General features: G+C 43.2%; 1 protein-coding gene across 2 annotated transcripts in view; it reads right to left on the reverse strand.

The window, feature by feature from the left end:
• kdm5a (lysine demethylase 5A) overlaps positions 1–15,817 on the reverse strand; it is a 390,488-nt gene that overhangs the window by 52,859 nt on the left and 321,812 nt on the right. For both annotated transcript variants that reach the window (XM_068051114.1, XM_068051113.1), the window contains one exon: positions 15,200–15,358. In XM_068051114.1, coding sequence (XP_067907215.1) covers positions 15,200–15,358 — 159 coding nt within the window. The remainder of the gene's footprint in view (positions 1–15,199; positions 15,359–15,817) is intronic.

The following is a 15,817-nucleotide window of genomic DNA, read 5'->3' on the forward strand; positions in this document are numbered from 1 at the left end:
TGGGCAAAACTGTGGCAGATGGATTTCAATGTGGGCAAGTGTGAGGTTATCCATTTTGGACTAAAAAAGGATAGAGCAGGGTACTTTCTAAATGGGATGTCCAAAGAGACTTGGGGGTTCAGGTGCATAGATCTTTAAAATGCCACGAGCAAGTGCAGAAAATAATCAAAAAGGCGAATGGAACGCTAGCCTTTATATCTAGAGGATTGGAGTATAAAGACACAGAGGTTATGCTGCAGCTGTACAAAACCCTGGTAAGACCCTTGGAGGGAGTGCAACGCAGGTTTACAAGAATGATACCTGGACTACAGGGGTTAAGTTACCAGGAGCGATTACACAAATTAGGCCTATTTTTGCTAGAATTTAGAAGGTTAAAGGGGTGATCTGATTGAAGTGTTCAAGATATTAACAGGAAAAGACAGGCTAGATGAAGATAAACTATTTCCACTGGTTGGAGATTCTAAAACTAGGGGGCATAGTCTAAACATTAGGACCAGACCATTCAGGAGAGATGTTAGGAAGCACTTCTTCACGCAAAGGGTGAGAGAGGTTTGGAACTCTCTCCCACAAACAGCAGTTTAAGCTAAAACAGTTGTTAATTTTAAATCTGAGACGGATAGATTTTTGTTCAACAAAGATATTAAGGGAAACGGGCCAAAGGCAGGTATATGGAGTTAGGCCGCGGATCTCATTGAATGGCGGGACAGGCTCGAGGGGCTGAATGGCCTACGCCTGCTCCTATCTTCCTCTGTTCCGAATCCTTTAAATTGGTCTGGGGAGTTCATACCTCTTGTTTTGAAAGTTAATGGTCTCAACTGAGGTCGTAACAAAGTGGAGGCTCAGATCCGGGATATGAATTCATTGGCTGTAAACCAGGTTACACTGGTAATTTGCTAGAATTTAAACAAGATTTCATAACTGCTTCTGCTATACTCAAAAGGAAGGGTCAAGCATGTCTACTTTCAATGCTCAAGCCTTTGTGGATAGGGAAGATTTGACTTTCAATGATTTATAGCACTGTATAGTGGATGCGTTAACATAGAAACATGGAAAAAATATCCAAACTCAGTACCCTGTTCCCACTTTCTCCCCGTATCCCGTGATCCCTTTAGCCCTAAGAACTATATCTAACTCTTTCTTGGATATATTTAATGAGTTGGCCTCAACTGCTTTCCGTGGTAGAGAATTCCACAGGTTCACCGCTCTCTGGGTGAATAAATCTCTCCCCATCTCAGTCCTAAATGGCTTATCCCTTATCCTTAAACTGTGACCCCTGGTCCTGGACTCCCCCGCTATCAGGAACATCCTTCTTGCACCTAGTCTGTCCAGTCCTGTTAGAATTTTGTAGGTTTCTATGAGATCCTCTCTCATTCTTCCAGACTCTAGCAAATACAAGCCTAATCCACCCAATCTCTCGTCATACGTCAGTCCTGCCATCCCAGGAATCAGTCTGGTAAACCTTTGCTGAACTCCCTCTATAGCAAGAACATCCTTCCTCAGATAAGGAGACCAAAACTGCACACAATACTCCAGATGTGGTCTCACCAAGGCCTTGTATAATTGCAGCCAGACATCCTTGCTCCTGTACTCAAATCTCTCGTTATGAAAGCCAACATACCATTTGCCTTCTTAACTGCCTGCTGCACCTGCAAGCTTACTTTCAGTGACTGGTGCACAAGGACACCCAGGTCTCACTGCTCCTCCCCCTTTCCCAATCTATCACCGTTCAGATAATAATCTGCCTTTCTGTTTTTGCCACCAAAGTGGATAACCTCACATTTATCCACATTATACTGCATCTGCCATGTATATGCCCACTCACTCAACCTGTCCAAATCACACTGGAGCTTCTGCATCCTCCTCCCAGCTCACACTCCCACCCAGCTTTGCGTCGTCTGCAAATTTGGATATATTACATTAAATTCCCTCATCTCTTTCATTTATATTGTGAATAGCTGGGGTCCTAGCACCGATCCCTGCGGTACCCCACTAGTCACTGCCTGCCACTCGGAAAAAGACCTGTTTATTCCTACTCTTTGTTTCCTGTCTGCCAACCAGTTCTTTATCCATCTCAGTACCTTACCCCCAATCCCATGTGCTTTAATTTTGCACGCTAATCTTTTATGTGGGACCTTATTGAACGCTTTCTGAAAGTCCAAATACACCACATCCACTGGTTCTCCCTTATCTATTCTACTCGTTACATCCTCAAAAAATTCCAGTAGCTTAGTCAAGCATAATTTCCCTTTCGTAAATCCATGTTGACTTTGTCCAATCCTGTTATCGTTCTCCAAGTGCTCTGCTATTACATCTTTTACAATGGACTCCAGCATTTTCCCCACTACTGATGTCAGGCTAACCAGTCTATAATTCCCTGTTTTAACTCTACCTCCTTTTTTAAATAGTGGGGTTACATTCGCTACCCTCCAATCTGTTGGAACTGTTCCAGAGTCTACAGAATTTTGAAAAATGACCAACAAAGCATCTTCTATTTCTAGGGCCACTTAAGTACTCTGGGATGTAGATTATCAGGCCCTGGGGATTTATTGGCCTTCAATCCCATCAATTTCCCTAACACCATTTCCCTACTAATATTGATCTGTGTCCTCCTTTGTGAAGACAGAACCAAAGTGTATTTAATTGGTCTGCCATTTCTTTGTTCCCATTATAAATTCCCCCGTTTCTGACTGTAAGGGACCCACATTGGTCTTGACCAATCTTTTTCTCTTCATATATCTATAGAAGCTTTTACAGTCAGTTTTTATGTTCTCTGAATGCTTACTCGCATACTCTATTATCCCTTTCTTAATCAATCCCTTTGTCCTCCTTTGCAGAATTCTAAACTGCTTTCAATCCGCAGGTTCGCTGCTTGTTCTGGTCATTTTATATTTCTCTGCCTTGGATCTAATACTATCCCTAATTTCTTTTGTAAGCCATGGTTGAGCCACCCTTCCTGTTTTGTTTCTGCGCCAAACAATTGTTGTAATTCATCCATGCGCTCTCTAAATGCTAGCCATTGCCTATCCACTGTCAACCCTTTAAGTAACGCTCCCCAATCTATCATAGCCAACTCACGCCTCATACCTTCATAGTTTCCTTCATTTAGATTCAGGACCCTAGTCTCGCAACCAACTCTTTTTCACTCTCCATCTTAATGAAGAATTCTATCATGTTATGGTCGCTCTTCTCCAAGGGACCCCGCACAAGATTGTTAACTAATCCATTCTCATTACACAATACCCAGTTTAGGATGGCCTGTTCTCCAGTTGGTTCCTCAACGTATTGGTCCAAAAAACCATCATGTATGCACTCCAGGAATTCCTCCTCTACAGTATTATTGCTAATTTGTTTTGCCCAATCTATATGTAGATTAATATCGCCCACAATTAAAGTTGCACCCTTTTTTCCTGTTTAATGCCATCCTCTACATTAGCACTGCTGTTTGGGGGTCTATATACAACCCCCAGAAACATTTTCTGCCCCTTGGTGTTTCTTAGCTCCACCCATACAGATTCCACGTCAGGATTCTCTGAGCTAATATCCTTCCTCGCTATTGTATTGATTTCCTCTTTTACTAACAACGCTACTCCACCTCATTTCCCTTTTTACCTGCCCTTCCCAAATATTGAATACCACTGGATGTTCAGTTCCCATCCTTGGTCACCCTGCAGCCATGTCTCCATAATCGTAACTATATCGTATGGCTGTAGCAGAGCAAGTGAGGGTTAGTTAAGATCAAAAGCTAAAAAGTCGGAAATTGTTGAAGTGCTCGCTTGGCATTTTAACTTTGAGGAAGAAAAGGGAATCCTGGTAGCTCTCAGATTGAGTTAGCTAGAATTCCGCTGCAAATGAGGCAACTGGAACTTGAAAAAGAAGAAAAGGGAAAAAAGCAGACAATTACAACTGAAATGAGAAAGCTTGAAAAAAGGGAAGTGAGCCAAGAAACTGAGAGAGAGACAGACGATTACAAACTGAAATGAGAAAATGAACTTGAAATGGAAGAAAAAGAGACTTAGAGAGAAAGAGAAACCATGAAATTTGCTCTGGACAAAGAAAAGCTTAAATGCATGGGAGTGGCAGGAAGGTTTAACTGCCGGTTTTCATTTGGCAAGGAATATTTACTTAGTGTCTAAATTCAGTGAGGAAGGAGTTGAAATGCACTTTATGTCCTTTGAAAGAATTGCTAAGAAGTTGCAATGGCTGAAAGAAATTTGGGCAATTTTATTGCTAAGTGTGTTAGTGGGAAAAACGTTAGAGGTATATTCAACACTTTCAGAGGAACAGTCAAGTAATTATGAAATGATTAAGACAGCTGTTCTCAATGCCTATGATTTGGTATCAAAGGCTCACAGACAAAATTCAGGAATTAAAAAAGGGCCAGACATGTATGGAATTTGCTAGAGAGAAGGTGATGGGTGATTGAGCAAGACTTTGAAAGTCTTAGGGAAGTAGTCCTAATGGAAGAATTAAAAAATAATGTCCCTCCTGGAATAAGGTTCCACCTGTAAGAACACAAAGGTGATGAAATATGGGATGCCGCAGCAATGGCAGATGATTGCTAATTGACCCACAAAAGCAGTAATTACAGGCCCCAGTTTGGAACGGGATTGGGCAAAGTTAGCATGGGTTTACGAAAGGGAAATCATGCTTAACAAATCTAGTGGAGTTTTTTGAGGATGCAACTAGTAGAATAGATAAGGGAGAACCAGTGGATGTGGTGTATTTGGACTTTCAGAAGACTTTTGATAAGGTCCCACATAAGAGATTAGTGTGCAAAAGTAAAGCACATAGGATTGGGGGTAAGGTACTGACATGGACTGTGAATTGGTTGACAGACAGGAAACAGAGAGTAAGAATAAACGGGTCTTTTTCCGGGTGGCAGTCAGTGACTAGTGGGGTACCGCAGGGATCAGTGCTTGGGCCCCAGCTGTTCACAATATATATTAATGACTTGGGTAAGGGAACTAAATGTAACATTTCCAAGTTTGCAGACGACACAAAGCTGGGGGGGGGGGGGGGGAATGTCAGCTGTGAGGAGGATGCAAAGAGGCTCCAGTGTGATTTGGACAAGTTGGGTGAGTGGGCAAATGCATGGCAGATGCAGTATAACATGGATAAATATGAGGTTATCCACTTTGGTTGTAAAAACAGAAAAGGCAGATCATTATCTGAATGGTGATAGATTGGGAAAGGGGGAGGTGCAACAAGACCTGGGTGTCCTTGTACACCAGTCGCTGAAAGAAAGCATGCAGGTGCAGCAAGCAGTTAAGAAGGCAAATGGTATGTTGGCCTTCATTGCAAGAGGATTCGAATACAGGAGCAAGGTTGTCTTACTGCAGTTATACAGCTCCTTGGTGAGATCACATCTGGAGTAGTGTGTGCAGTTTTGGTCTCCTTATCTGAGGAAGGATGTTCTTGCCATGGAGGCAGTGCAAAGAAGATTTACCAGGCTGATTCCTGGGATGGCAGGATTGACATATGAGGAGAGATTGGGTCGACTAGGCCTATATTCACTAGAGTTTAGAAGAATGAGAGGGGATCTCATTGAAACCTATAAAATTCTAACAGGACTAGACAGGCCAGATGCAGGGAGAATGTTCCCTATGGCTGGGGAGTCCAGAACCAGCGGTCACAGTCCCAGGATATGGGGTATGCTATTTAGAACCGAGATGAGGAGAAATTTCTTCACTTCGAGGGTGGTGAACCTGTGGAATTCTCTAACGCAGAAGGCAATGGAGGCCAAGTCATTAAATATATTCAAGAAGGAGACATATATTTCTTAATGCCAAAGGGATCAAGGGATATTGGGAGAAAGCGGGAACAGGGTACTGAATTAGATGATCAGCCATGATCTTTTTTGAATGGCGGAGCAGGCCCGAAGGGCCTACTCCTGCTCCTATTTTCTATGTTTCTATGAAGCTTTCAGAGAAGTTGGAGAGATAGGAAGGTTGATAATGAAGAGAGATTTGGTTTTAGTGAGAAAAAGGGTAAAGGAGAGGATACAGGCAATCCTCAGAGTGGTAAAAAAGACAATCGGGAGACTTGGGTTGAGTCAAAAGGACCAACATGTTAGTTTTGTAATAAAAGAGGGCATATAAAATCAGAATGCTGGAAGTTAAAAGCATTCAGTAGCTGTGGTCGGTTTACCGAAAGTCTGTGCTGAAAAGGATGTCCCAATAGGAGGCGCTGATGATAAGCCAGTGGCTTTGGCGATTTTGAATAAGGTGCAGAGGTGTTCTCCTCTATTATGCTGATGAATTAACTCATGTTCCTGAAGGTTATAGAAATTTTGTATTCATGGGTAAGGTGTCCCTATATGTGTCTGGTGAGGCAGGCAAATCAATTGTTCTGCTTAGGGACACGGAGTCAACACAGTCATTAATTGTAGCAAGGAATGGGAATTTTCCTCCAAGTAGTTCAATGAATGCGAAAGTAATACCGCGGGGCATTGAGGGAAGTTATTTATCCTATCCATTGTATCAGGTTAATTTACAATGTGATTTAGTCATCAGTCCAGTAACAATGGCAGTCGCCCCCGATTTGCATATAGAAGGGGTGGATTTGATGTGAGGAAATGACTTAGTTGGGAATAAGGTATTGGCGTCTCCAGTAGTTTCAGAAAAGCCAGTTGAGATTGCTGAAACTGAAGTTCTGCAGGAAGAATTTCCTGGAATATTCCCAGATTGTGTAGGTACTAGATCCCCCCAGGCTCTCAGAATTACACAAGAGAAGTACTCAGTGCTTGTAACGGACACGCTGGCTGGCTGAAACCTTTTTCAGGAATTTGAGTGGTGAGGCTGAATTATTTAGCAGGTCATCTTTGATTGAGGCACAACAGGCAGACCCCGATTTAAAGAAAATATCTCAAACAGCATGTTCTGAGACGGAGGCTGAGAAAATCGCTGAGTATTATGTTAAGAATGACATCCTAATGAAAAAGTGGAGACCTCCCCAGAGGTCCGCTGATGATTATAAGGTTGTTGTTCACCCTGGGTACTGCAGTAAAATTTGAGAATTGCCCATGAGATCCCAGTGGCAGATCATTTGGGTATTCGGAAGACACAGGCAAGGGTAATGATGCATTTTTACTGGCTGAAGCTGCACAGGAATGTGGTCGACTTCCATAGGACATATCACACAAGTCACATAAAGAGATATCAGGTGATATTAACATACTGAGATTGTTGATCAAAAGCTTGATAAGTGAAGTTGGTTTTAAGGAGTGACACAGAAGAGAGTGCGGTAGAGAGGCAGGCAATGCTAGGAAGGGAATTCTGGATCTTAGGGCCAAGGCAGCTGAAGACATGGCCACCAATGTTGGAGCAAAGGAAATTAGGGATGTGCATAATGTCCAATTCGGAGAAGCACGGCGATCTCAGAGCGTTGCAGGTCTGAAAGAGGGGAGGGGTGACGCCATAAGGGATTTGAATACAAGAACAAGAATTTTAAAATCAAGGGGTTACTGGACCGGAAGCCAATGGAGGTCAGAAAGCGCAATGGATGAAACTGGACTTGGTGCAAGTTGACTTACAGGCAGCAGAGTTTTGGATAAGCTGAAGTTCACAGAGGGTGGAAGATGGGAGGTGGGCCAGGACAACATTGCAATAGTCAAGTGTGGAGGTAGCAAAAGCATGGAGAAGGGTTTCAACAGCAGAATGGCAATATTATGGGGGGAGAAGCAGGCAGTCTTTGCAATGAATAAGATACGGTGAATTAAGCTTACCTCAGAGTCAAGTAGGATGTCGGATTCAAACTCAGACTGACCAGGGAGAGGAATGGAGTCAGTGGCTAGGGAACTGAGCTATGACAGGGACCTAAGATAATGGCTTTGGTCTTCCCAATAATTGGAGAAAACTGTAGCTCATTCAAAAGGTCAAAGAGTGTGATAAAAGGGAGGGGTCAAGGGAGGTTGTGGTGAGGCAGAACTGAGATGTCAGAATTCTAATTATGACCAATCAAATTGCTTTCAGCTGTCATTTCTTTCCCACAAGAAGGGCACAGTCAAAGAAGAGGGGCCTTTCTCTGCCCCTCCTCTGACTGTGCCCTCTCTGGATGCTGTCTGCCCACCTCTCCTCTGGCTGCAACCTCTCTGCCTCTCCTCTGGTTAGCTCTGGATCGTGGTCACTATTTACATAGAAACAAAGGTTATTCAGCCGATTCCCATTTTCCATCTCTTGGTCCGTGGCCCTGTGCATTAAAAGTCTGCTACCCGACCTGAACCCGACGACATGTGTCGGGTTCGGGTCGGGTCAGGCCCCTCTTCCAGATTCGGCTTCCAGGGTCAGGCCATGTCGGGCCGAGTCAGCAGTGGTTCGGGTCGGGTTCTTTTTCCTGACCTGAGCAGGCCTTTGCTGTGCATATCCCAGTACTTGTTAAATGCAATAAGGGTTTTCGCCTCTACCACCCTTTTAGGCACAGAATTCACCCACACCCTGGGTGAAAAAATTTCTCTTCAACTTCCCTCTAATCCTTCTACCAATTACTTTAAATCTAAGCCCCCTGGTTAGTGACCACTATCCTAAAGGAAACAGCCCTACCTATCCACTCCCCTCATAATTTTACATACCTCAATTAAATCTATCTACAGCCTCTTATGTTCCAAAGGAAAAACCCCAACCTATGTAATCTTTCCTCATAGCTAGTCTTCTTCATTCCGGCAGCATTCTCGTAATTCTCCTCTGTACCCTTTCTAGTGCGATCTCATCCTTCCTATAATGCAGTGACCAGGACTGTATGCAGTACTCTGGCTGCGGTCTAATTTTTTTAATACACAGTTCTGGCAATAACCTCTCTGTTCTTGCCTTCTATGCCTCAGCTAATAAAGGAAAATATCCCGTATGACTTCTTGCCCTGCTACCTTCAGGAATCTGTGGGCATGCATTACAAGCTCTCTCTCTCTTCCCTCTACACTTGTCAGTATCCTACCATTTATTGTGTATTCTCCTGCCTGGTTTGCCATCTCCAAATGCATTACCTCACACTTCTCCAGACTGAATTCCATTTGCGACTTTCCAGCCCACCTGACCAATCCATTGATAACTTTCTGCAGTCTAAGGCTTTCTTCCTATCAACCAACCCATTTTTGTATCATCTGCAAACAATTTAATCATGCCCCTTACATTTAAGTATAAATCAATGATATAGTCTCATATATGGCACTGGAGGGCATTCAGCTGGCTCTCTACGAGCTATCCATTCAGTCCCACTCCCCTGCTCGATCCCCCTAGCCCTTCAAGTGGCCATCCAATTTCCTTTTGAAGTCATTTTGGGAGGTATACAGTAAATGGCAGAACGCTTAGGAGTATTGACAGGCAGAGAGATCTGGGCGTACAGGTCCACAGGTCACTGAAAGTGGCAACGCAGGTGGATAAGGTAGTCAAGAAGGCATACGGCATGCTTGCCTTCATCGTTCGGGGCATAGAGTATAAAAATTGGCAAGTCATGCTGCAGCTGTACAGAACCTTAGTTCGGCCACACTTGGAATATTGCGTGCAATTCTGGTCGCCACACTACCAGAAGGACGTGGAGGCTTTGGAGAGGGTACAGAGGAGGTTTACCAGGATGTTGCCTGGTCTGGAGGGCATTAGCTATGAGGAGAGGTTGGAAAAACTCGGATTGTTTTCACTGGAACGATGGAGGTGGAGGGGCGACATGATAGAGGTTTACAAAGTTATGAGCGGCATGGATAGAGTGGATAGTCAGAAGCTTTTTCCCAGGGTGGAAGAGTCAGTTACTAGGGGACATAGGTTTAAGGTGCGAGGGGCAAAGTTTAGAGGGGATGTGCGAGGCAAGGTTTTTACACAGAGGGTGGTGAGTGCCTGGAACTTGCTGCCAGGGGAGGTGGTGGAAGCAGGTACGATAGAGACGTTTAAGAGACATCTTGACAAATATATGAATAGGAAGGGACTAGAGGGATATGGGCCCCGGAAGCGCAGAAGGTGTTAGTTTCGGCAGGCATCAAGATCGGCGCAGGCTTGGAGGGCCGAATGGCCTGTTCCTGTGCTGTACTGTTCTTTGTTCATTATCGCTGCTTCCACCACCCTTGTGGGCAGCAATTCCAGGTCATCACCACATGCTGCGTGAACTGCATATTCCTCTTATTCTCCCTACATCTCTTGCTCAAAACCTTCACTCTGTGACCTTCATCCTTGTACAATTTGTTAATGGGAACAGTTATTCCCCGTCTAACTTATCTAAGCCTGTCATAATCTTGGACACTTCTATTAAATCGCCCCATGTCCTCCTCCATCCCCCACCCCATACACCTGAGGTACCCATAGTGCTGTGGCTCTGGCAGTACTTCGCAGAGGAACCATCTGCCCTCACCATTGTTCAGAACTGAATACAGGTTACATAGGATTACATCGGATATACAGCACAGAAACAGGTCATTCGGCTCAACCAGTCCATATTGGCATTTATGGTCCACTCAAACCTCCTCCCATCTTTCCTCATCTAAATCCATTATAGCCCTCTACTCCCTTTTCTCCCTCACATGCTTGGCTAGCTTCCCCTTAAATGCAATTATATTATTCGTTTCAACCACTCCGTGTCGTAGCGAGTTCCACTTTCTCACCACTCTCCAGGTAAAAAGGTTTCTTCTAAATTCCCTACTGTATTTCTTAGTGACTATATTATATTGATGGCCTCTAGGTATGGTCTTACCCACAAGTAGAAACTTGCTCTCTGTATCCACTCTATCAAAACCTTTCATAATTTTAAACACCTCTATTAGGTCCGCCCTCAACCTATTTTCAGAGAAACGAGACCCAGTCTGTTCATCCTTTCCTGAGGGGTATACCCACACATTTCTAGTATCATCCTTGTCAATTTTCTCTGCACCCTCTTCAATGCCTTTATATTCTGCATGCAGTACTCTTAAGTGTGGTCTATCCAAGGTTCTCTACAGGTTTAGCATAACTTCCTTACTTTTCAATTCTTGCCCTCGAGAAATAAAGTCTTGTGCTTGATTTGATTTTTAATGGCCTTGCTAAACTGTGGTGCAACCTTTAGCAACTGATGTGTTTGTACATCAAGATCCCTTTGTTCCTCCACCCCACCTAGACTTGCACTTTCCAAGTAATAAGTGACCTCTGAATTCTCCGTACCAAAATGTATGACTTCACATTTAACTGTGTTGAAATTCATTGGCCAATTATTTGCCCATTCTACAAATTTATTAATGTCCTCCTGTAATTTGTTACAGTCCTCCTCGGTACTGACTATCCCTCCCAATTTGGTGTCATCCACAAATTGTGTTTTTGACTCCAAAGTCCAAATCTTTAAATTGTGAACAGCAGTGGACCCAACACTGACCCTTGTGGAACATCATTTCCCAACTTCTGCCACTCTGGTTTTACAAAAGGGACAAAGTTATTAGAGTTTTTTGAGCATGTAACTAGCAGGGTAGATAAAGGGAAACCAGTAGATGTAGTAAACCTGGATTTTCAAAAGTCATTCGATAAGGTGACACGTAAAAGATTAATAGGCAAGATAAGGGCTCATGGTGCTGGGGGGAATATATTAGCGTGGATAGAGGATTGGTTAACAGACAGGAAGCAGAAAGTGATCATAAATGGTGCATTTTCAAGTGAGCAGGCCAACATTGTGGGGTGCAACAAGGATCAGAACTGGGGCCTCAGCTACTTACACTCTATATTACTGACTTGGATGAAGAGGCAGAGAGTAATGTATCTAAGTTTGCTGATGATACAAAGCTCGGTGGAAAGGCAAGCTACAGGGAGGATGTAGAGAGGCTGCAAAGAGATATAGACAGGTTAAGTGAGTGGGTAACAAGATGGCAAATGGAGTATAATGTAGGGAAGTGTGAAGTTGTTCACTTTGCTCATAAAAATAGAGAGAATATTTTTTTAAAGTTGTGAAACTGGTAAGTGTTGATGTTCAAAGAGACTTGGGAATACTCATACAAGGAACACACAAAGTTAACATGCAGATGCAGCAGGCTATTAGGAAGGCAAATGGCATGTTGGCTTTTATTGCGAGGGAATTGGAGCACAGGAATAAAGAAGTCTTACTAAAATTGTGCAGCGCTTTGGTGAGACCGCACCTGGAATACAGTGTGCAGTTTTGGTCTCCACATTTAAGAAAGGATATGCTTGCACTGGAGGCGGTGCAGCGAAGATTTACTAGGTTGGTCCCTGGGATGAAGGGGTATTCATATGATTAGAAGCTGAGTAAATTGGGCCTGTACTCTCTCAAGTTTAGAAGAATGAGAGGCGATCTAATTGAGACATACAAGATTCTGAAAGGGCTTGATAGGGTAGAAACTGAGAGACTGTTCCCACTGGTCGGGGAATCTAGAACACGGGGACACAGTCTCAAGATAAGGAGTTAATCATTTAGGACTGAGGTGAGAAATTACTTCACTCAAAGAGCTGTGAATCTTTGGAATTCTCTACCCCAGAGGGTTGTGGATGCTCCATCATTGAATGCATTGAAGGTTGGGATAGATAGATTTTTGGTCTTGCAGGGAATCAAGGGATATGGGGAGCGGGCAGGAAAGTGGAACTGAAACCCAAGATCAGCCATGATCGTACTGAATGGCAGAGCAGGTTTGATGGGCCATATGGTCTACTTCTGCTCCTATTGCTTGTGTTCTTGTGAATAACTATCCTTTACTCCCACTCTGCTTTCTGTCTTGAAGTCAGCTAGTAATCCATATTGCCACTTGACACCTGATTCTGCATTCTCTGACCTTATTCATTCATCTGTTAAGGGGCACCGTATTGAAGGCCTTTTGAAAATCCAGATAAATTAGATCAACAGTTAAAAGAGCACGATGCACTCAGGTACTGCTGCACTACCTGTCAGGCCCTTCTTGACTCTAACCCTTCTTGGTGTTCTCACTCCTAAACTGCGGGGTGACCACCTCCTGAAATGTGCTATCCATGTAGCTTTCAGCCTCGCGGATGCACCACAGTGACGCCAGCTGCTGCTCGAGCTCTGTAACGTGGAGCTTGAGCTGCTCCCGCTGACAACAATTGTCTTGGACACGACAAGTGTCCTGGAGTTCCCATATGGCACAGCATGTGCATTCAACAGGACTGTGGTGTCCTGCCATGCCTCTATTTATTATACTACTACCTAAACTTACCAGAAATAAAACTTAAGACTTAGACTTAAGCCTACTTAAAACTTCCCAAAATTAAAATTTATTAGGCGACTAACTAAATTTCTTGCAAAAGCAAAATACTGTGGATGCTGGAAATCTAAAATAAAATCAGAAAATGCTGGAAATACTGAGCAGGTTAGGGAGCATCTGTGGAGAGAGGAAGAGAGATCCTGTGGCTCTGATGAAAGGTCACTGACCTGAAACATTTACTCTGTTTCTATATCTACAGATGCTGTCAGACCTGCTCAGTATTTCCAGCATTTTCTGATTTTATTTTAGATTTCCAGCATCCACAGTATTTTGCTTTTGCAAGAAATTTAGTTAGTCGCCTAATAAATTTTAAGTGAGGAACAGAGTAAACATTTCAGGTCAATGACCTTTCATCAGAGACACAGGATCTCTGTTCCTCTCTCCAAAGATACTCTCTATCCTGTTCAGTATTTCCAGCATTTTCTGTTTTTATAACTGAATTTGAGTTTAGCCCACTACCCTAACCCAGAGAGAGAGAAAAAAGCAAGTTATACCCACCAACCAATCACCTACCTGCTTATCCTGTGATGTTACCCCTTTTATTGATGTTTTTGCATTCATGGAAAATCCACTGCCACCTTCGCTCAGGTCTGCACTCTGTAAACTTAACCCAACTGCCATCCTTTGCACTTTGCAAATTAGTTTTCTCCTATGTTGTACACCTCTTCTGCTGCCGATCTCCCAAGCTTTGGTTTAAATGTCTGGAACCACTCCCCTGGTGCTCCTTGCTCTCCCAAAGCAAGGAAGTTCATTGATGAAGCAGCTGAAGATTGTTTGGCCCATGATGCTGCCCTGAGGAACTCCTACAGTGATGTCCTGAGACTGAGATGATTGGCACCCAGCAACCACAACCATCATACGACATGCAAATATTCTTAAGAGCCTGACCGTAGGTAATAAATAGATTCCAGCCCCCATCGCTCACTTCAGTGTTCCAAGACTTCCAATCCCCATTTCCTATTCAATGCTTCACTGCAACCCCCGTCCACCTCCAAATACATCCTATCCGTTTGGGGGGGGTTTACCACTGACCAGAAACTTAACTAGAACAGCCACATAAACTAGTGGCTACCGGACCAGGTCAGAGGCTGGGTATTCTGTGGTGTCACTCATCTCCTGACACCCCAAAGCTTCTCCACCATTCACAAGGCCTAAGTCAGGAATGTGGTAGAATATATTCCACTTCATGGCTGAAGCACACACTATCTACAAGATGTAGTGCAGCAACTCACCAATGCTTCTTCAACAGGACTTTTCAAACCCACAAACTACACCAACTAGAGGGATGTACATGGGAACACCATTATCTCCCAGTTCCCCTCCAAATCACACACTTGGACATGTATCAGCTTCCTTCATCATCACTGGGTCAAAATCCTGGGACTCCCTTCCCAACAACATTGTGGGAGCACCTTCACCACATGGACTGCAAAGATTTGAGAAGATGGCTGACCATCAAATACTCAAGAGCAACTAGGATTTGGAAATGAATGGTGGCCTTGCCAATTAAACCCAGATCCCAAGAATGATTCGAGAAGAGTTGTGAGGCTATAAAATATACTTCCAGGGTTTGAGGCAGAAACTGCCTTCAAAATTATACTGTATAGATACATGAAGGAAAAGAAGTTCAAGGTACATTGGAACAGGGTGGGTAGATGTGATCTGAACTAATAGTGCACATTGGGTAAACACTCAGGTGAATTGATTGGATCAAATGGCCTGTTTTCTTCTTGTAACAGCCCAGTAATTCATCATGTGAAGCACCTTGAGCTGTTCGGAGAGTGTACGGCACTGCAGAAATTCAAGTATTATCTTTCCCAGCAAGAACGTGACCTTGTGTGGGCCAATTCCAGCATTGCATTCAGGAAGGAAGTTGTAGAACAGTAACAGATAACTGGGAGTGAATCAAAGGCTGGAATCTAATTGAGAGGTTTGGGGATTTATATATAGAACAACAGATACTTGAGAATGAGTTACCGGCCTTAATTGTTGAACTGAAATCTAGAAGCACAGCAAACAAAAATATTCGATACTCACAACTGTGTTTGGATCACTAGATTCTTCAGCCACCTCTTCCAAGTCACTCAGGCTCTCCAAATCTAACTCTCTGTCTTTTTCCATCAATAATTCTTTCATTTTTTTCCGTTTATTCTTTCCACTGATGTAAACTCCAATATTTGTTCTGGGACTCAGCACCTAACAGGATAGGCAATGAAATTCTCAGATTTGCAGGTTACGTAATTGCAGTCTGGAGTTTTTATTTTATTTTCTCACAAACATGTTCCATGTAACCAATTAAAAGAAGTTACACATTTCCAAACTGTTGTTCAATCACAGTAACGTCTTTGCATTTTTCTGTCTCCTCTCTTGTAATTAATGAGCATACTCACTCTGATTAGCCTCTCTTGCAATTAATGACTATAATCACACTGATTAGCTACCCCATTGCCTGTGCTTTAAATAGTTCCTTATTTCTGGTGACAAATACACCAGTCTCCAGTGCTTTTCAAATCAGGTCCCAGAATTATTGCTTCTAAACTTACCTGAAACTGCAGCTAAATAAAGCCATAAAGAAAGACCACAAGTATTTTGTAATTAATTATTAGATACACAGAATACAAAAGCAGAAGATAATGATAAATTTGTATAAGCCAT

The sequence above is a fragment of the Heterodontus francisci genome, chromosome 18, assembly GCF_036365525.1.
Source record: "Heterodontus francisci isolate sHetFra1 chromosome 18, sHetFra1.hap1, whole genome shotgun sequence".
Classification (NCBI taxonomy): domain Eukaryota; kingdom Metazoa; phylum Chordata; class Chondrichthyes; order Heterodontiformes; family Heterodontidae; genus Heterodontus; species Heterodontus francisci.